The 20,493-nt window shown below is 43.0% G+C and overlaps 1 protein-coding gene across 1 annotated transcript in view; it reads right to left on the bottom strand.

Annotated features, from left to right (window-relative positions):
* Nucleotides 1-13,739, bottom strand: part of PTPN9 (protein tyrosine phosphatase non-receptor type 9) — a 70,815-nt gene extending 57,076 nt beyond the window's left edge. Inside the window, exon 1 of the mRNA XM_006080682.3 lies at nucleotides 12,970-13,739. Within this exon, the coding sequence (XP_006080744.1) occupies nucleotides 12,970-13,032 (63 nt within the window). The 5' untranslated portion in view covers nucleotides 13,033-13,739. The remainder of the gene's footprint in view (nucleotides 1-12,969) is intronic.
* Between the last annotated feature and the right edge of the window lie 6,754 nt (nucleotides 13,740-20,493).

Raw genomic sequence — 20,493 nt, forward strand, 5'->3', positions numbered from 1 at the left:
TTGACTTCTGTGTGTGGCTTATTTCAGTAAGCATAATGTTTTTAAGACCTATCCATGTTATAGCATATATCAACATTTCATTTCTTTTTAAAGCTGAATAATACTCCATTATATGTATATACTACATTCTGTTTAGCTATTCATTTATCATTGGATAGTCAGGCTGCTTCTACCTTTTGGTATTGGGAATAATGTTGCTATGAATGCACCTACATGTGTCTATTTGAGTGCCTGCTTTTAATCTTTTGGATACATACCTACAAATGAAACTGTTGCACCACACAGGTAGTTCTATGTTTAACCTTTTGAGAAATCACCAAATTGTTTTTCACAGTAGCTGTACCATATTACATTCCCACCGGCAATGCCAACACTTATTTTCTTTCTTTCTTCCTCTCTCTCTCTTTTTTGGTGTTTTTTCTTCTTTAATTGTAGCCACCCTAGTGCTTGAAAGTGAAAGTGAAGTCACTCAGTCGTGTCCGACTCGTAGCGACCCCATAGACGGCAGCCTACCAGGCTCCTCTGTCCACGGGATTTTCCAGGCAAGAGTACTGGAGTGGGGTGCCATTTCCTTCTCCAATGCATGAAAGTGAAAAGTGAAAGTGAAGTCGCTCAGTCGTGTCCGACTCGTAGCGACCCCATAGACTGCAGCCTACCAGGCTCCTCTGTCCACGGGATTTTTCAGGCAAGAGTACTGAAGTGGGTGCCACGCCTTCTCCAGGGGATCTTCCCGACCCATGGATCGAACCAGGGTCTCCCGCATTGTAGACAGATGCTTTACCGTCTGAGCCACCAGGGAAGCCCCAGTTAGTGCTTAGCCGCTACTATCATCCCAAGTTTGATGCGGGCTTTCAGCAATACTCCCAGCACTGTAAGGACAGCATGACAGCAATGAGAGGTTCTGACTAGTTTCCATGTTCCAGTGGTCCGAGCGATTTTATTCAAAACACAGATTTCCAGTTGTTTCTAATTTTCTCACAAAAATCACCTCCAAAGCTAGCACTTCCCTAGCCTGATATAAACTGTGAAAGAAAATGATGCTTTGGGTGGTTAAAGAAAAGAAAATGAATGGTTTTCAATTTTTTTTTTAATGTTACTATTAATTCCATAACAATGCAGTTTATTTCCTATAAACAAAATGGTGCACCAGCATTCCGTATGAAAAAACATCAGATGGTTTCTCTAAAACATTCAGAATCCTAATCTAAAAAGATTTAAAAAAAAGTATGCTGGGAATTTCTGTATATTTTAATCTTGCTAGCTATATCCCTAACCTTGCCAGAAATACCTTTTTCTCTTCACTTCTGGGGTTTCCTGGCATAGAGGAGGTAAAATCAATGAGACAAACTGTCTCATTCCCAACTAAAACTGTTTTCTTGTGCTTATGTTTTATGTTCAAGGTTTTAGGTCTCTCTTAGTAACTGTTTGTCTTCCTTTACAAACATAAGAAAATTTATAAGTACAGAAAGTAAAATCAAGGGGAAAAATCCTTTTTTTGGAAAAAATTTCTTCCTCAACTTTAACGCTTGGTAAGAGCTGGAAAGGGAAATCTAGTAGTAGTTTGTGCTTGTGCTTACTCGCTCAGCTGTGTCTGACTCTTTGCAACCCCATGGACTGTAGCCCAACCGGCTCCTCAGTCCATGGGGAGTCTCCAGGTAAGAATACTGGAGTGAGCTGCCATGCCCTCCTCCAGGGGTTCTTCCCAACCCAGAGATCGAACCCAGGTCTCCTGCATTGCAGGCGGATTCTTTACCATCTGGGCCACCAGGGAAGCCCAAGAATACTGGAGTGGGTAGCCTATCCCTTCTCCAGGGGATTTTCCTGACCCAAGAATCAAACCGGGGTCTCCTGCATTGCAGGTGGATTCGTTACCAGCTAAGCCGCCAGGGAAGCCCCAGTAGTAGTGTAAGTACAGACAAAAACGTGGGTAAATGGAAGGTATCGTGGACAAAACAATTTAAAAAGCTGTAGTCTCATCCTAATTACTGGTAGGCAAATACACCATATATACTTTCCCATGATGCTGATAATAGTATCTGAAAGATTAAACTCCACATAGACAAGACTAAACACTAGTTTTATAAAGGCAAACAACAGACCTACAACATTCTGAGAGGTACAACCAGAGACTTATACGAAACTTCAGGTTCACTAATCCCATTAAAAAAATGTACAACAAGCAGCTAGGAACAATGGAATCAGATGTCTGTAGAGAAATTTGTAAATGGTTGAAACCAGGAATATTTAACATACAAATGCCAAGAAAGAGCTGTTTCTGGTATATATGTATGTACTGTGTCATACATAGAAACACGTGATTAACACAGATGACATTTACTAGAGACAGCACTGCATTTAATCAGAGAGCTTGAGTCCCAGGTTGCCTCCCTGGTGGATTGCTGAAAGCTTCTGAACTTAATCTCTATATCAGGAAGATAAACATCCTAAACCATGGGTGTGTGAGGAATAAATAATTCCAACATACACAGTTTCACTCATTCTTCAGCAAACATATTTTGAACTCTCACAATGTACACGAGAGATGTATAAGATTAAGTGTCTGCCCTCGCTGAAGATAAGAGGTCCTCCTTCCTGGTATATATCCCACAATTCAAGACCTGCCCACAAATAACTGGAGGGCAATTCCTCAAGGACAAAGAGCCCTCAATCCATGCTGAACAAGAACCTGGCACACAGCAACAGAGAACAAATGACTGCTGAATGAACAAACTGTATTTCTGTTTATGATCCGTAAAACTTTCCTCTTTGTAGACATTAACATGAAAAGGGAAAGAAGTTGATACATAATAATCACCTCACTCACTGGGAGAACACAGACACTTAGTAGCAACACAGAAATACTTGGAAGGGAAAGTAAAAATCACAATTCCCATTATCATCCCATGGCAGGACTCAAGTAGCATTCTGCCAGTCACATAAAATCTCTAGTCTCTGAAAACCCCAGCAAAGGCTGTGGAAATGTCTCATTCTATCTTGTGTGATGGTTATGCTGCAAAATAATTATGTTCTAGACTGGAGTTTTTCAGTATGTGAAGTCAATTGCAAAAACCAGTATTTAGGGACACAGAATTTGAATAAATATTTACTGTGTTAACCAAAGACCTACCTTGAACTAAAAAGTAGGAACTTGTAACTCTGTTCCTAAGAACTACAAAATTTTTCAGATATAAACAGGTTTCTCAACCTTGGCACTACTGACATTTTGGGCCAATTCACCTTTGGTTGTGGTGGGCTCTATGCCCATCATTATACTGGCAGCATTACTGGCCTCTACCCACTAGATCCCAGTAGCATCCCCAGTTGGGACAATCAAATGTATCTCAGTTCAGTTCAGTTCAGTCGCTCAGTCGTGTCCGACTCTAAGACCCCATGAATTGTAGCACGCCAGGCCTCCCTGTTCATTACCAACTCCAGGAGTTCACCCAAACTCACATCCATCGAGTCGGTGATGCCATCCAGCCATCTCACCCTCTGTCGTCCCTTTCTCCTCCTGCCCCCAATCCCTCCCAGCATCTGAGTCTTTTCCAATGAGTCAACTCTTCGCATGAGGTGGCCAAAGTACTGGAGTTTCAGCTGTAGCATCATTCTTTCAAAAGAACACCCTAGTGATTGACAAACCTCCCTGGTGGTCCAGTGGTTAAGAATCTGTTTGTCAATGCAAAGGACATGAGTTTGATCCCTGGTCTGGGAAGATTCTACATGCCACGGGTAACTAAGCCCATGAGCCACGACTACTGAGCCTGCACTCTAGAGCCCACGAGCCACTCTGGATGCCTGAGAGCCCTAGAGCTTGTGCTCGTGCAATAAGAGAAGCCGCCGCAACGAGAAGTCCTCTCGCCACAATTAGAGAAAGTCCTCTTGCAGCAACAAAGATCCAGTACAGCCAAAAATAAATTTTAAAAATTGTAAAAATATGGGAGGGGGTTTAGGGGAGAATGGATACATGCATATATATGGCTGAGTGCCTTTGCCGTTCACCTGCAGCTACCACAATAATGTTAACTGGCTCTGTGTGTGTGCGTCCTCAGTCGTGTCCAGCTCTTGGTGACACCATGGACTGCAGCCCGCCAGGTTTCTCTGTCCATGGCATTTTCCAGGCAAGAATACTGGAGTGGGTTGCCATTTCCTTCCCCATAACTGGCTATACCCAAACGCAAAATAAAAGGTTTTAAGTTTGGAAATAAATACAATCACCCTGGTTGAGAACCACTGATATGAACAATGGAATGGGAATTTTTTCACAAAAGCTGTTGAACCAAGATATGAAAGATGACATAAACTATAATTCTTTGTACTCTAAGCATGTCATTTTTAGATCATCAGATGACCTTTTCAAGTTTTATCTGGAAAAAACAAAAAGATGATAATCAGTGCACTTAAACAAGAAATCTATTAACCAAGAGGAAATAAACCCACGGACCAATGGATGGTGCATTAAGTGCTACTAGCATAAAATGAGCACAGGCAGCCTCACTACCATCTTCGAGATACAGTATTCAATTGTTAGAAGTCTTAGGCCACCTAGAAATCTTCTATTTCATTGCTACAAAGTAAGATTCTTAATTTTTCCTCCTATTCTTATTTGAAAAACATAATTTCCTATAGCACAAAGGGTAAGAATACTATTATCACAGATATTTATTGAGCATCTTGTAACTGTAAGGGAGTTTAAAGTAATAGCTGCTCAGTCATGTCTGACTCTTTGTGATCCCATGGACTGTAGCTCACCAAACTCCTCTGTCCATTCCATTCTCCAAGCAAGAATACTAGAGTGGTTAGCTATTCCATTCTCCAGGGATCTTCCCGATGCAGAAATCAAACCTGGGTGCCCTGCACTGCAGGCAAATTCTTTACTATCTGAGCCACAAGGGAAGCCCGTAAGGGACTTAAATAAAATTAATAAAGTATTAGATAAAATGGCTGGAGCCACAAAGGAAGCCAAGGATTCCTGACGTTTACCTGAGACTCATTGCCATCAACTCTCCAAAGGCCCAGATTTCACCTGTAAATATTGTTTAGAAAAACAGCCAGATTTGCATTAATCTTAAACACTGGGATCTCACCAGTTAATAACATAATCCCAAACCTGTACAGAGCATGCAGCACTTTCTACAGAAAGTTACTGGTTTTAATGATAAAGGAAACATGATCATTGTAGCTAATATAAAAAACCTATTTCAAAATAGGTGCATTTTAATAATGATGTCTATCGTGTTACAATGAGGTATAGAAAAGTAAATGCAAAAGGAAAGATCAGCCATTTGTTCAATGAAAAAGTAATTAATGGATTAATATCCCCAGACACTTCAGGATTAAAGTCATGGATGATTCTCTTTAGAATGTGCCCATCAATTCTGAGAATAAATTCTGGTCTCATAATAATGCTACTAGGCTAGTTAGATCTGTGCCACCCATGCTGGATAAAAAGACAAGAAGTGTGCATGTTTGTTTTGAATGGATCTGGTATTTTAGAGGAAACCAGTACGTAACAGAAATTGTCTTTCCCAGAGAAAAGAATGGAATGCTTTTCTCAGAAGCAGAAACTAAAGAAAAAGCCACCTCTAATCTACTGTTTGGGTTTCATCGTTTTATAGTCTGGACCTAAGAGATAACCAGTCCTTAATAAACAACTCTTCCCATGGACTCTGAAGCTTTTCTGTCTCCTATTCCCAGCCCCCAGCCCCGAGCCATCTCAGTTAGGTTCTAACGAGGTCTTTTCAAAATCATATATGAAAGCGCTCATTCCAGTAAGCACAGGCCCTCCAGCACTGAGCAGCGCAAGCTTAACTACCTATTCTAGAGATATCTGCCCCTACTCCAGAGGAAGAGGAATAAAAAACAGTGACTATTCCAGCGTGGAGGCATACGGGGGAGCACCGGAAATGTAATAATGATTGATTTGGAAAAAGAAAGTAGCCCTAACTGTCTAAGACATCAAGACAGAGTGATAAAACAGGTGTGAAATGGCTGAAATTGCACTGAACACCCAAGTACCTGAACAAATAACTAGAGTTAGGGGCTCTGATGTATAATATTGACACTGCAGTGGATCAGCCATTCTGCTATAAAATAGGTCTTAATATGTGGACTTATTGGAAAACACCCTGAGGCTGGGAAAGAGTGAAGGCAGGAGGAGAAGGGGACGACAGAGGATGAGACGGCTGGATGGTATCACCGACTCGATGGACATGAATTTGAGCAAGCTCCGGGAGTTGGTGATGGACAGGGAAGCCTGGCATACTGCAGTCCATAGGGTCACAAAGAATCGGACACAGTGACGGAATTGAACTGAGTATTTAGATAACAAAGTTGGAGAATCCCAACATTACTATGTCTTTTCCACGATAATAAAGATATATATGTCATAAAATGAGATTCAGCTGTACTGACCTACAATGAGTTTTAACTTTTACCTCTGTTAAACAGTTCATTTCCTTTTCAGAGTGTTTGTCTTACTTTTCAATTCATTAGTAAGTAATAGAAGTTAGGTTCCTTGGGGAAAATGTGCAGGTCTCTTTAACATTCACAACTAAAGCCCAAGACCCCTGATATACTCAGAAGTTTTAAAAGAAGCAAATTTTCACATCCAAATGAGATCTTGCCTAAGTGCTAATTACAATTTCTTTAGCTACTGGCAATAAGGAAAGGAATGAGAATTCTTCATCTACCCCTCCTCTCCTTCCCCTTTCTGGAAGGACTCAACATTATGAATCATTTGGTCCTTGACGTATGGTTACTTCCAGGGGGGACAGATGACATTTAGCACAGGACATGTGAGGCTGTGGGAAAAGGGAAGTTCTTGGCCACAAGAACCAGGACAAAACCCCTGCCCTTGGGAAAAATGCCAAAAATCTCTAAAGTCCACTGCAAGGCAGTTAAAATTTTAATTTCAGAAAATCCTGTTATAAGAACACAAATCATGGCACAGAATCAAAATAGCTTTTTGAAAATTACACTATGAAGTTGCAAGATAAATATTTTCTGGCAGTCAAAAGAATCCATGCTAAGTGGTGGTCCTCAGTGTGAAATATGAATATTCTTTTCCCTTAGGATTGGTTTAAGCTAACTTGGCTCTAAACTCTTTCACTATTCAAAGAGAGAGAATATAATGACTAATGTAACGGAGTGCTGACTGTGTAATGCATTACTATCTAAATGCATTAGCTTATTAATCCTTACAAATAAGCTCTAAACAACATGAACTCTGAAAATAAAAATTTTCTTTGGAAGCTTTGAAAGTAAGTATTAGTAGATTATCTGTTACAACAACTTTAAAAAACACTCATTATTTATAATGTGACAGAAGGATTCTGTAAGTTATTAGAACTAAAATGAAAATATGAATAAAAGTGTAACTATTTTAGAAAACAATTAATCTACTGGCCATTACTGGGAAATCTGTGAAAAACCAAAAGACCCTAAAGGCTGTAATTCCTTAGATAGCCCATCAAATAGGTTTATAATCCTTGTTAAACGTCTTTCTTTTAAGGTTTATTGCAAAGAGGAAGTTTTCCTCATAACTTATCCTAAATTGATGCAATCCAAGATATCCCACTTTCTGTAGGTTATGTGGACACAGAACAGATAAGTAAGACACCCTTAACTAACCCTGGTGGTCAAGTTAATTATAATTTAGCATATCTGATAAAATTACCAACTTCAGGTCAAGTTACAAATGTGAGAGTACCTGCTTTGGAAAAGTAAAACTAAGACAATTACAATAATAAGAATGAAGATTAGTACTGAAATGCAGAAATTACCCTTCACACTGGCAAATTTACAATTTTGCCAGCCTATTAAGAAAGGCTTTTATATTCACATATAAACATATCAAAAAAAGAATATATTTCTGACACAAAAACACCTTGGCTTTTACAGTTTGGAGAAATAATATCCTTCATATTTGGCTCTAAGAAGAGCTATCTCTCATATACAAAAGAAAAAGAAAATATTTTAAAAAGTAAATTTTTATTGTAGCCACACCTCAAAATGGAGAGTTGCCAGCTCTATCTTAAGGAACAAATTTTTTCCAAGAGTAATTTCATCATAATTTCTTGCACAGGCTGTACAATATGTTTCTGCTGGAAATAAACAGGTCTGAATAAGGTTTTCCAAATTTTTCTGTCTGCATTTTTTTTTTTTTAATATATTTGGCTGGGTAGGGTCTTATTTGCAGCACACCAAATCTTCAATCTTTAGTTGCAGCACGTGGGATCTAGTTCCCTGACCAGGGATGGACTCGGGTCCCCAGCACTGGGAGTGTGGAGTCCCAGCCACGGGACCACCAAGAAAGCCCCTGAATTTTTAATACTATATTTTAAGAAGCATCATCAAGGATTTCTCTGGTAGTCCAGTTTGGCTAAGACTCTGAGCTCCCAATGCAAGAAGCTCAGGTTCCATCCCTGGTCAGGGAGCTAGATCCCACATGCTACAACTAAAGATCCTGCATGCTACAGTGAAGATCAAAGATCCCTTGTGCTGCAACTAAGACCTGGTGCAGCCAAATAAACAAATAGAACTCTTTTCATTTAAAAAAAACTTCAAACTCAAACACATATCAATACATGTATATATGTGCATATATGTATCAATACCCAAACCCAAAATTAGCTATTACATATCCATGTAGGCATCTTATTAAGCTGGTTAACCGCTTCACAAGATGTAATGTAGTGAGTGTAACAGAGCGAACATCTGCAGTGGAGGCAGAATAACCTAGAGCTGAGTGGAAACCAAGGCTCCATCACTTGCTTGCTGCTGTCGTTGTTTAGTCTCTGAGTCATGTCCAACTCTTTTGACACCCCATGGACTGCAGCCTGTCAAGTTCCTCTGTCCACGGGATTTCCCAGGCAAGAATACCGGAGTTGGTTGCCACTTCCTTCTCCAGGGGATCTTCCCAACCCAGAAAGGGATCAATCCCGGTCTCCTGCATTGCAGGTGGGTCTTTTACCACTGAACCATCAGGGAAGCCCCCATTACCTGCCATCTATGTGCATTTGGGCAATTTCCTTCTCTCAGTCTGAGTTTTCTCGTTTGCAAAATGAGGCAATAATTCCAATCTTATGAGGATTAACTGTATGTGCAATGCCCAGCACAGAGCCTGACTCAAAGCAGGAGCACAGGAAACAGTTACTGTTATTACCCTGTTGTTATTCATGTGAACTTCTTAAAGGCAAAGCATGCTTTTTCTTGTAACTCAATTGTAGGCTTTATAATATTGAGAACTGAAAACATAAAGGCAAGAAACATCAAGGTTACAAAGGACTGGGTATAATATCAGTTTAAAACATGACTAGATAGGAAATGAGACTACCGAGTAATAATGATGACATTCAAAACATATATAAAAATGAACAATGCCCTTATTTTTATAAGCCACTTGGAAAGATGATGCTGTCTGTATACATATCACAAATAGAACTACTCTTCATTCCACCAGTACTATACTTCCTAATAGTTCATTAAGTGCCAGTCATGCTCAGCAATGTTCATATGATGGTGAGCAAAAACAGACACAGTTCAAGCCTCATGGAGCTTCCCATCATACAATCATGTGCATGCTAGGTCGCTTTAGCTGTGTCTGACTCTTTGCAACCCTATGGACTGTAGCCCACCAGGCTCCTCTGGCCATGGGGATTCTCCAGGCAAGAAAACTGGAGCGGGTTGCCATGCCCTCCTCCAGAGGGATCTTCCCAACCCAGGGATCAAACCAGCATCTCTTATCTCTTGCGTTAGCCAGAAGGGTTCTTTACCACTAGTGCCACCTGGGAAGCCCCATACAATCATCAGTTCAGTTCAGTTCAGTCACTCAGTCGTGTCCGACTCTTTGCGACCCCATGAACTGCAGCACGCCAGGCCTCCCTGTCCATCACCAACTCCCGGATACAAATGGTGTAAACTTGTGACAAGGGATGTAGAGGACAGTACACGGTACTCCAAGAGCCAATAACAGATCTAACCTAACTAAGGAGAACAAGGAAGGTCTTCCCATGAGCTGAAGGATGAAGAGGGAATTAACAGTGGAGGATATTTCCAGACAGAGGAAAGCAACTTGTGCCAAGACCTTGGAGCAGGAGGAAACAGGCAAGAATGCAGGACCAAAAGGCCAGTGCTCCTGGAGCAAAGATGAACTGTGAGAATAAGCTAGGGCTCTAAACCATACAAGGGCTGAGGCACTGCAGACCACATTCAAGAGCTGTAACAAATCATTCACAAGCTGTAACAATCCTAAGAGCTATGAAAAACCACTGAGGCTTTTATAAATGCTTACATTAGGAGCTTCCCTGGTGGCTCAGATGATAAAGAATCTGCCTGCAATGTAGGAGACTCAGGTTCAATCCCTGTGTCGGGAAGATCCCCTACAGAAAGGAATGGCTACCCACTCCAGTATCTTGCCTGGAGACAGGAGCTTAGTGGGCTACAGTTCATGGGGGTCACAGAGTCAGACACATCTGAGTGACTAACACACACAGGGAAGGGAAGATGCAATCAGATTTGCGATTTGCCTTTGTTTCTTGGAAAAAGAGCTAAGGAATGCAGATGGATCAAGTAGGAAACAAAAGTTCTGTCAGGATATGACAGCAGCTTGAACTAGGGTGACGATAATGGTGGTGGTGAGGGTGGAAGAAGTCAAAGAATTCAAGAGATATTCAGGAAAACGTGATGATGTACAGCATACAGGGGCTGAAAGAGAGCAGAGTATCCAAGAAAACTTTTGGGTTTATGATTTGCACGACTGTATAGAAAGAGGTACTATTTGAGAGGGATCTGTTCCAGAAACATCTTTAAGACCGTTTACACACCTCATAAAGAGCCTGAAACTATGTTAAACATTTTGATATCCTCCTTTACCTATGAAATAGGATTCCAAAATTTTTTTTTCTATTTCCCAAAATCAGATGGATGCTCAAATGTACAAGATTTTCCCAACACTAAATGTATTTCAAAGATTCTGATACAAAGTTTGAAATAAACTCCAAATGAGTTCTAAAACTGGTTTGAGCAATGGGGCATTGTGGAATGAAGTGTTATTTCCCATGATAACTACTTTGATAAGCCTAAAATGCATCTGCTGCTGTTTAATTTCAATAGTTTAAAGTAATCTTACCAGTTAAGAGTACTCTTATGTGATATTAAATTAAAATATGATATTTCATCAGGCATTACCACAATTGGAATTATGCTTTTATGTTTATGTCTCAACATTTTGAAGTGACTGTAGAAAACTTGTTGTTTTGTAGGAAAAGTTATAGTTAAAAAACCCACAGAACTTGTTGATCTTAATATATGTACATTTTACTATTTCCATCTAGTCCTTGTTAATTCCATCACATTCATTCAACATTATTTCTAGTTTAAACACAGTTGTATATATGTATATACCTTGTATATATGTACAAAATAAAGTTAATACTTTATCAATACTATGTACTCTTTAATATTTACTTCTCTCGGTTTAAATTTTTTAATTTGCAACCAAATGGCATTTTCATAGTGGAATACTGATGCTCTCAAGTCTCAGAAATATAAAAACTTCAAATCTGACTAACCAAAAGAAAAGAAGTGAAAGAGTTTTGCCCATTTAAAATCAACCAAACACATGGCATCTTAGTACTGAAGTAGTATTTCCCTAATTTTGGCAGGGTGGTCTCCTTGGCCACCTGCTTGCAGTACACTACAGTTACCAGGATGTTACCACTGCTTGTACAGAGCAGCAGAATTTTTTTTTTTCCTCATGCTGATTTTATCTCTAGGTGTCAAAAGACAAAACTGTGGTCTGAAGCCAAATATGAAAAAAGTCATCTCCACAAATGAGGAGAAAAGTCAAGGGCATTTTAAAAACCTGGTCTTAAACAAGCCTATTAACCAATATTAGTTTGTAAAACCAGACTGTCTTCACACTAGAGACTGTACTACCAAATGTGGTCCTTGGAAACAAGGCCTGGCAAGCATGAAATGGTTACCAGCATGGTTCATCTTTTTTTCTTTTTTTAGGTTTTTTTTTCTGTTTATTTGTTTTGTATTTAAACATAGAATCAGAGCATGGCTATATCTGACCATGGATGTGGGCAGTGCTAAGGAAGAAAGAGCAAAAAGACTTTAGGGTTCCAATCTCAGCTAGCAGATTTTCCTACCGTCCTCAGAGGAGTGGTCCATGTCTCCCCAACAGTAATGTGGGCGAGGGAAAGTTATAAGGACCCTGGGCTCTTTCCTTATCTGAGGCCCTCAAATGACACCGCAAAGCGTTTCCTTCAGGGACCTTAAAGCTTTAAGGGACAATGGGGCTCAATGTAGACTTCAGAAAGATGGAGACAGTGAGATGAGATAAGGGTAGGTAAGTGGGGGTGAAGGGATGCGCCCAGCCAGAAAAAACTAAACAGGACAGTCAAGGCCAGGGACTTTGGGAGCCTGAGAAGGCCTGGATCTTCCAGAATGATGTCCAAGTAGGCCACAGCCCTCTAAGAAGCCCGAGGGGCTGGTCTGAAAATCTAGAGCATCTGTGGAGTTCTCACTGTCCTGGGGAGGAGACACAGTCCCCGAAGGAATCCGGCCCCCAAAGTGGGCTTTCTCTGACCTTAGAAAACCACAAACCCTCACGGAATGAAGCAAAACACGTTTAGGGGTGGAAGGGCCAGAGGCAATGTAGGTGTTCTTACAAACGTCGGGGGATGTTGGTAAGGGTAAAGGGAGGCCCCCAACTGGAGAAACTGCAATCATCATCGGAATACGGGGAGGGGGCAATACGCGGCCCGTAAGCAGCAGACTGAAGAGGCCGGGAGCAGAAGCAGAGACCAGCGGCGCCCCTGGCTGGGGGGGATGACGGCCTGGGGCGCGGCCGCGGGGGGAGGGGGTTGGAGGCCATCGCGGACCCGGGGCCGCGAAGAGCGCAGCCCTGCTAGGCCTCGGGGGTCCGGACACACCCACCGCCGCGGCCGCAGCCCGGCTTACCTGCTCCTCCTCCGGGGTCAGCTCCGGCGCCATGTCGAGCTGGGGCGCGGTCGCGGGCTCCATCCCACCGCCGCTGCCGCCGCCCGGCGGACAGAAGTCGCCCGGGAGCGCGGGGAGCCCGGTGCGGTGGGCCTCCGCTTCCGCGTGCCCGCGCCTCAGCAGCCCGGGGCCGGCTCGCGCATGGCTGGGCCGGCGGGGCCCCGCGCCCGCGGCGGCCGCAAACGCCGCTTCTGTTTCCGTAAGAAAAAGCTCTCAGAACTGTCGCTGTCTTCTGGGCGGAAATTCTTTTTTATTTTCTTCGTTCCTTTCCTCACACTCCCCAACCTCTCCCGGAAAAAAAAAAAAAAAAAAACCAGTGCAGGCGAGGAGCTAATCGGGATTTAAAAAAGGAAATGGGAAATCAAGAAGTTTCTAAACCCAGAGCAAAGGACCGCGGGGAGTAGGGGGAAATATCCCGAAGGCCACCGGCCTCCTCGGCGTCCAGCTTCGTCGCCGGCGCTCCGGCTCCAGCAGAACGCGACGGAGGCGTCCTCGGGGATGCGGGGCCCTGCGACCTGCGCCGCGGACTCTCAGCCCCGTTCCTCAAAAGCCGCGGTGGCGGGAGGAAGGGAGAGAAGGAGGGAGCGAGGGAAAGGCGCCCCCCTCCCGGCTCACTGCCAGCGCTGCGGCCGCACTGCGCCCGCCCGAGCCCCCCGCGGCTCCATTGAGAAACTGAGCGTCTCATTCACAAACTGGCGACGCGGAGGGCCCGGCCGAGCGCTGACGCCGTCCGGGAGGGGGAGACAGAGAGGAGCCCAAGGGCGGGGGCTGCGGAGCGCGAGGAGGGGGACGCGAAGAGGGGGCGGGGGCGGGGGAAGGCCGGCGCCGGGAGCGGAGACCCAGAGGAACCGGGGCGGGGGAGGGGTTCGGGGACTTATGCAGCGCGCGGAGCGAGAAAAAGGAAGAAAAAGGGTGTGAGTTTCGAGAGGTTAAGCTCCGTGGAGGAGGAAGAAAAATACAAGTGTTTGAAAACTAGCTGCCATAGGCACCTGGACTGAGGTTACTTGCTGCTATTACTTCCTTGTGAGGAATCCACAGTCGTCACCCACTTCCACCTCACTTGCTGACTGGAAGACCCCTGGAAATGTTGCTTACGAAGTCAGGGTCCGCAGGTAGAAGAAACAGATCCTATTAGCTAGCTGCTTGCGGCCCTAGCTCGCTCTCACTCCTTGCCACCGGTATCCGGTAATCCATTATCCGCGTGGTTAAATTTAGTGCTTCAAAAGAAACACCATTCAATTTCGAACCCCTTGCAGGAATCACGCAGTGTATGCAAGCGTTTGATTTTCATGAAGGCGAGAGCAGCAAAGAGCTTGGGGAAGGTCTTGGGTGTCAGTTTGGGAATAGAGAGGGCACTGGGAAGGCAGGACTGGGTCTAGTATGTTTTTGCATCATTCCAGACCAAAAATACTCTGAAAGGGATGCAGCTAACAAGTAGTGCCACGGCCAGTGCCAAGGGCAGAGGGCTGGAGAGGTCACAGAGGCCAACAGGAGGGGTCCTCAGACAACAGAGGAAGATGCTCTGAGTTCTGATGCTCCTTCTGGAACTTAAAAAGTAACCTCTGGTGGGACTTCCCTGGTGGTCCAGTGGTCCAACGCAGGAGACCTTGGACATTGGACTCCAGACTTGGTCAGGGAATTAAGACCCCACATGCTGCAAGGCAATGGAGCCCATAGACAACAACTACTGAAACCCACCCGCCCTAGAGCCTGAGCTCTGCCGTAAGAGAAGCTACCACAATGTGAAGCCCTCAGGCCACAACTAGAGAGGAGCCCCCGCTGGAGGCAGCTAGAGAAAGACTGCCTGCTGCAAAGAAGACGTAGCACAGCCTAAATAAATAAATATTTTTTAAAAATAAGTTAAAAGTAACCGCTGACCTCACCTTATTTCTACATCATTGCAATAGAAACTTCAGGCTGCCTTTGATTAGAGAAGAAACCCCTGGTGGTTGGATTTGTTTCTGTCTCAGATGGAAATTGCAACCCACTCCAGTGTTCTTGCCTGGAGAATCCCAGGGACGGGGGAAGCCTGGTGGGCTGCCGTCTATGGCGTCGCACAGAGTCGGACACAACTGAAGCGACTTAGCAGCAGCAGCAGATGGGTTACTTTATCCTTTGGACCAGTAAGGATGACTCCAGGTTGAGCTTATTACCCCATAAAGAAGTTAGTTTCAGTATTGTAACCGGATGCTCCTCTGGAGGACTATTTAACAAGTATTTTATATGCCTGGCACTGAGTCTGCCCTAGGGTTACAACCATGAACAAGACAGTGGTCTCTTCCACATGTAAGGAATGGAACATCATAAGCTATGTTAGTAAGTGAGAAAAAAGCAAGACCCAAATAGTGTGTATATCATGCTGTCACTTGTATAAAGAAAGAAATGAATATGTATTTGTAAATTTATTTATACACCGAAAAGGTTTGAGGGGATACACAAGAAAGAGAGCGGTGGTGGTCTCCCAGGAGGGGAACTAGGATTCTTGGGAACAGAAGGGAAGAGGGAGACGTTCCCCTATATGATCAATTATACATTTTAAGTTTCTTTTAAGAACTTTTTAGTGATGTATAATATATATACATAAAGGTGAAAATACGTGTACAGCATGATTTTTGTAAACTGAACACACCCATGTAACCAGCACAGAGATCAGGAAATTCCCAACTTGTCAAAGTCCTCCTATGTCCCCTCCCAGTCACTACTTGAGTTACCACTATTTTGACTTCTAACAACATTGTGTGTGTGTTTAAATTTTGCACATGGATGTATAACCTTTTCCAAAACAATTTTTTTAATAGTAACTTAAATATGGTTGTTATCCCAAAGCAGGCAAATGGCTCTAGGGCTAAGCTGGAGTAGGAAATGGCAAACCTGAGTAGTACAAATCACCGAGTGGACGTAGAAGAGATTGAAGTTTCTCAACCCACTATTTACACTTGTTTTTGCCAATGACCCTCAGGATACCAGGAGTTGGTGCAACACAGCTAATTAATTAGTATTGAACTCAAACTTGAATCCTAGCATTCTGACTCCTCATGCAGGTATCTGGTGACAGAAATTTTAAAAGGGGGAGGTTGAACTGAGTGAGCTAGGAGAGAGAGATCAGCAGAGTTTTCAGAAGCACAGCTGTTGTGTGTGGGCGTGTGGGTGTGTAAGGGAACAGTTTTCTGGAACTGTTGCCTATCACAGTCCAAACAGGATAATGTTTGGAAGTTTCTTAGCAGAGACGTAAGGAACAGAACCAAGTGCAAGGCAGCTGGCTGGATTTGCTCTGAGTGGGAAATCTTGGGAGAATCAGAGTACAAAGGCTTGCCTTGAACTGCAGGCTTGAACTAACAAAATCAAGTGCAATACTGTCTTTCTGTTCACTCAAATCTTAGAAACTACAAGACGATTTGTAATACAAAAGATTGGAAACAATGTAATGGCCCATCAATAAGATATTCAGTAAATAAATCATGATACACACATACACTGAACTAATAGTTCACATTTATTTAGCCTTACCAAGTGCCACACACTCTTCTTTTCATTCATTGATCTCACCATCACAGTATGAGGTAGCTGAAGTTTTGATCTTCCAAAAAACATAAATATATATACATGTATGTGTGTGTGTGTATAAAGTAGATCCATATGTATTGACAAAGGCTTGGATTTTTCAGTGCTTGGCTGCAGGGCCTCAAAAGGAAGGCTAGAGGGTTGAAGGAGTATAGGCGACAGGAAAAAAAATCACAGTTTTATTAAATTAACATGAACTGAAATCTGAAAGTGGAAAATAAATTACAAAGAGGGAACCTTAGGAAGAGGAGTGTTAGGGGTTGTACATTTGTTTTTTGCTTTGAAAGCACAGGTTTCAAGTCTGTCTCTAGAAAGCTTACCCTCTCCTTCCTCCCACCTCCTTCACCAGACAAATCTGACTCATCCTTAAGGTCTCGTTCAAAAGTTACTTCCTCAGTAAGATCTTCCTTGACTACTCCCTGAACTGCTCCCTGTTACTCTCTCCTAGCACCTGCTTATCCTTTATTAGAGAGCTGATCACAGTCAGTAATTATGCATGAGTTTCCATGTTCACTGGCCTCATGTCTGCCTGCTTAGCCAGGAAGGCAGGAGCCACATCTGTCTTGCTGGCCCTGGTACCCTCAGTGCCTAGAGCCTAGTACCTAGTAGGCAGGTCCTTCATGAATATGTGTTGAATGACTGAATCAATAAGACAGCCACCTTAACATTGAAAGCTCTGTCTTACCATTTTTCTCCTGCCTTTTAAAATATTTGTTTGAGTCTAGGAATAGAAGTATTTCCAAAGCTGTGATTAGAATTTTGTAAAGTTTCCCCCATAATACCTTTACTTCTAAAATCCAAAGGTTCTCCTAAATATCGCTCCAAAATATCTACTGCCTATGAAAGACATGTGTAAAAGACAGATACAGATTAAGTAAGGCCAGGGACTACCCTGGCTGTCTACTGGTTAAGATTTTGCCTTCCAATACAGGCAGTGTGGGTTCAATCCCTGGTCAGGGAGCTAAGATTCCACATGCCTTGAGACCAAAAAGCCAAAACATAGAACAGAAGCAATATTGTAACAAATTCAATAAAGATTTTAAAAATGGTCCACATCAAAAACATAAAAAAATAATAAGGTCATGCTGCTGCTGCTGCTGCTGCATCGCTTCAGTTGTGTCCAACTCTGCACAACCCCATAGTTGGCTGCCCACTAGGCTCCCCTGTCCCTGGGATTATCCAGGCAAGGACACTGGAGTGGGTTGCCATTTCCTTCCCCAATGCATGAAGGTGAAAAGAGAAAGTGAAGTTGCTCAGTCGTGTCTGACTCTTAGCGACCCCATGGACTGCAGCCTACCAGGATCCTCTGTCCGTGGGATTTTCCAGGCAAGAGTACTGGAGTCGGGTGCCATTGCCTTCTCTGAATAAGGTCATACTACTAACCAATATCTAGAGTAAAAATTTGTTCTCGTTTATTCATAGGCCAAATCTATAATCACTAGGATGGCCGAAGTAAGGAAGGTGAAAAATCTTGTATAGATAACAGTTCCCCCATTACCAAATACTTTAGGGCCTGGTATTTACCTATTGCTATTCTCTGCTTTTTTCTATTCTTTTCTTTTTCTCTAAGCTAAAATATGATCTGTCTTCTTCATCACACAGTTTTTTTATCCAACACCCCTATCTACCACTCCCAGATCACGGACTTATCCGTTACTAGTCTATGTCAGATAAGATGGCTGGAAGGCATCACCAAGTCAATGGACATGAGTTTGAGTGAACTCTGGGAGTTGGTGATGTACAGGGAGGCCTGGTGTGCTGCAATTCATGGGGTCGCAAAGAGTCGGACACAACTGAGCGACTGAACTGAACTGAACTGAGTCTGTTACGTCTATACCTGATACCCATTATCTAGAGTTTACCCAACAGTCTGAATTGTAATTATTTGCTTATTTGTCTGGTCTCCCCCACTAGACCACGAGTTCCTTGAGGGCACCCTGAGTTCCTTGAGGGTTCTTTAATGTCTTATTCATTGCTCTCCCTTCAGAACCTGGCATAATATATAGTTCAGAGAAGCTGGTACTCAACCAAAGTTTGCTAAAAGAATGGACCCATCCTTTTTTGCAAACAAGGTCCATGCGTTCATGCTCAGTCGCTTCAATTGAATCAGAATCTTTGTGAGCCTATGGACTGAAGCCCATCAGGCTCCTCTGTCCATGGGATTCTCCAGGCAAGAATACTGGAGTGGGTTGCCATGCCCTCCTCCAGGGGATCTTCCCAACCCAGGGATTGAACCTGCGTTTCCTGCATCTTCTGCTTTGCAGGTGAGTTCTTTACCACTGAGCCACCAGGGAAGCCCTAAACAAGGTCCATTTCCTGTCAAAGAGTACCAAATAGGTTTGGTTACCTTGGATACTTAATTGCTCCTGGGAAAATATTCAATACAGGTGCAAGGTACCAATTAGTTACTTTACTCTCTGACTTACCTGTGTTAGTGGGGAGGCCAGAGAAGAATGCATAAGGTCCATAGATAGAACTTTATTTGAGCCAGTTTCAACTTCCTACCGTTTAAAAACTTTTGTTAAAAGTTCCTAATGAGAAGCAGAACTGACAGATTTGAGTTCCATCATTTATTTCCCAGACTGACTGCAGAGAAAACCTGAAGGGCAAAAACAGAGGGAGAGACAGAAGACTTGAAAGACTGCCAACCCCCTGGGAGGGAGGAATGGAGGAAGTTTGCTAAAAATGTTGATGGTCTGTGCAAAGCCCCAGCCAGAAGAGCTCTCTAGGTTTCAAAATTTGCCTCTTCCAGTTCCACATTGTCCCTGAAGATGGGAAGTATGCTCCTGGGCTGGATCCAAAAGTGAGGCCTACCTCCCAGTTTCCAAGGCTGCCTCTGGGGTCATTTTTGTGCCTCATCAAAGCAGATTTTAAAAAATCAACTTTTCAAAATACTCACCATCTCGTGAAATGGATGTGAGAAACAAATGTACGCATCCTACTTTTGGGGACTCTGTCCCTTCCCTCAGTTATTTGCTGCCTGAGGCCATTCTTTTATTATTATTGGACTATAGTTGATTTATAATGTGTTAGTTTCAGGTCTAAAGCAAAGTGAATCAGTTATACATATACATATATCCATTCTTTTTAGATTCTTTTCCAATATAGGCCATTACAGAGTATTGTAGTTTCCTGTGCTATACAGTAGGTCAGGAGTCCCCAACCTTCTTGTGGAAAGGGACCGGTTTTGTGGAAGACAGTTTTTCCATGGACTAGGGGTGGGGGAGATGGTTTCGGCTTTACCCACTGCTCACCTCCTGTTGTGGAGCCTCGCTCTTAAAAGGCCACGGACTGGTACTAACCAGTCCGTGGCCTGGGGGTTGGGGTCCCCTGCAGCAGTAGGTCCTGATTAATTATCTATTTTATATATATTAGTGTATATATTGGAGAAGGAAATGGCAACCCATTCCAGTGTTCTTGCCTAGAGAATCCTAGGGACGGGGGAGCCTGGTGGGCTGCTGTCTATGGGGTCACACAGAGTCAGACATGACTGAAGCAACTTAGCAGCAGCAGCAGCAGCAGTGTATATATGTCAATCCCAATCTCTCAATGTACCTTCCCTCTACCCTCACCCCTGGTAACCGTAAATATATTTTCTACATCTATAACTCTATTTGTGTTTTGTAGATAAGTTCATTTGTACTCTTTTTTTTCTAGATTCCACCTATAAGTAATATCATATGATATTTGTCTTTTTCTGTCTGACTTACTTCACTCAGCCTGGCAATCTCTAGGTACATCCATGTTGCTGCAAATGGTATTATTTCATTTTTTCAGGCTGAGTAATATTCCATTGTATATGCGTGCCACATCTTTATCCGTTACTCATCAGTGGGCATTTAGGTTGCTTCCATGTCCTGGCTATTGTAAATAGCAGTGCAGCGAACACTGGGGTACGAGTACCTTTTTGAATTATGGCTTTCT

The sequence above is a fragment of the Bubalus bubalis genome, chromosome 20 (assembly GCF_019923935.1).
Source record: "Bubalus bubalis isolate 160015118507 breed Murrah chromosome 20, NDDB_SH_1, whole genome shotgun sequence".
NCBI lineage: Eukaryota > Metazoa > Chordata > Mammalia > Artiodactyla > Bovidae > Bubalus > Bubalus bubalis.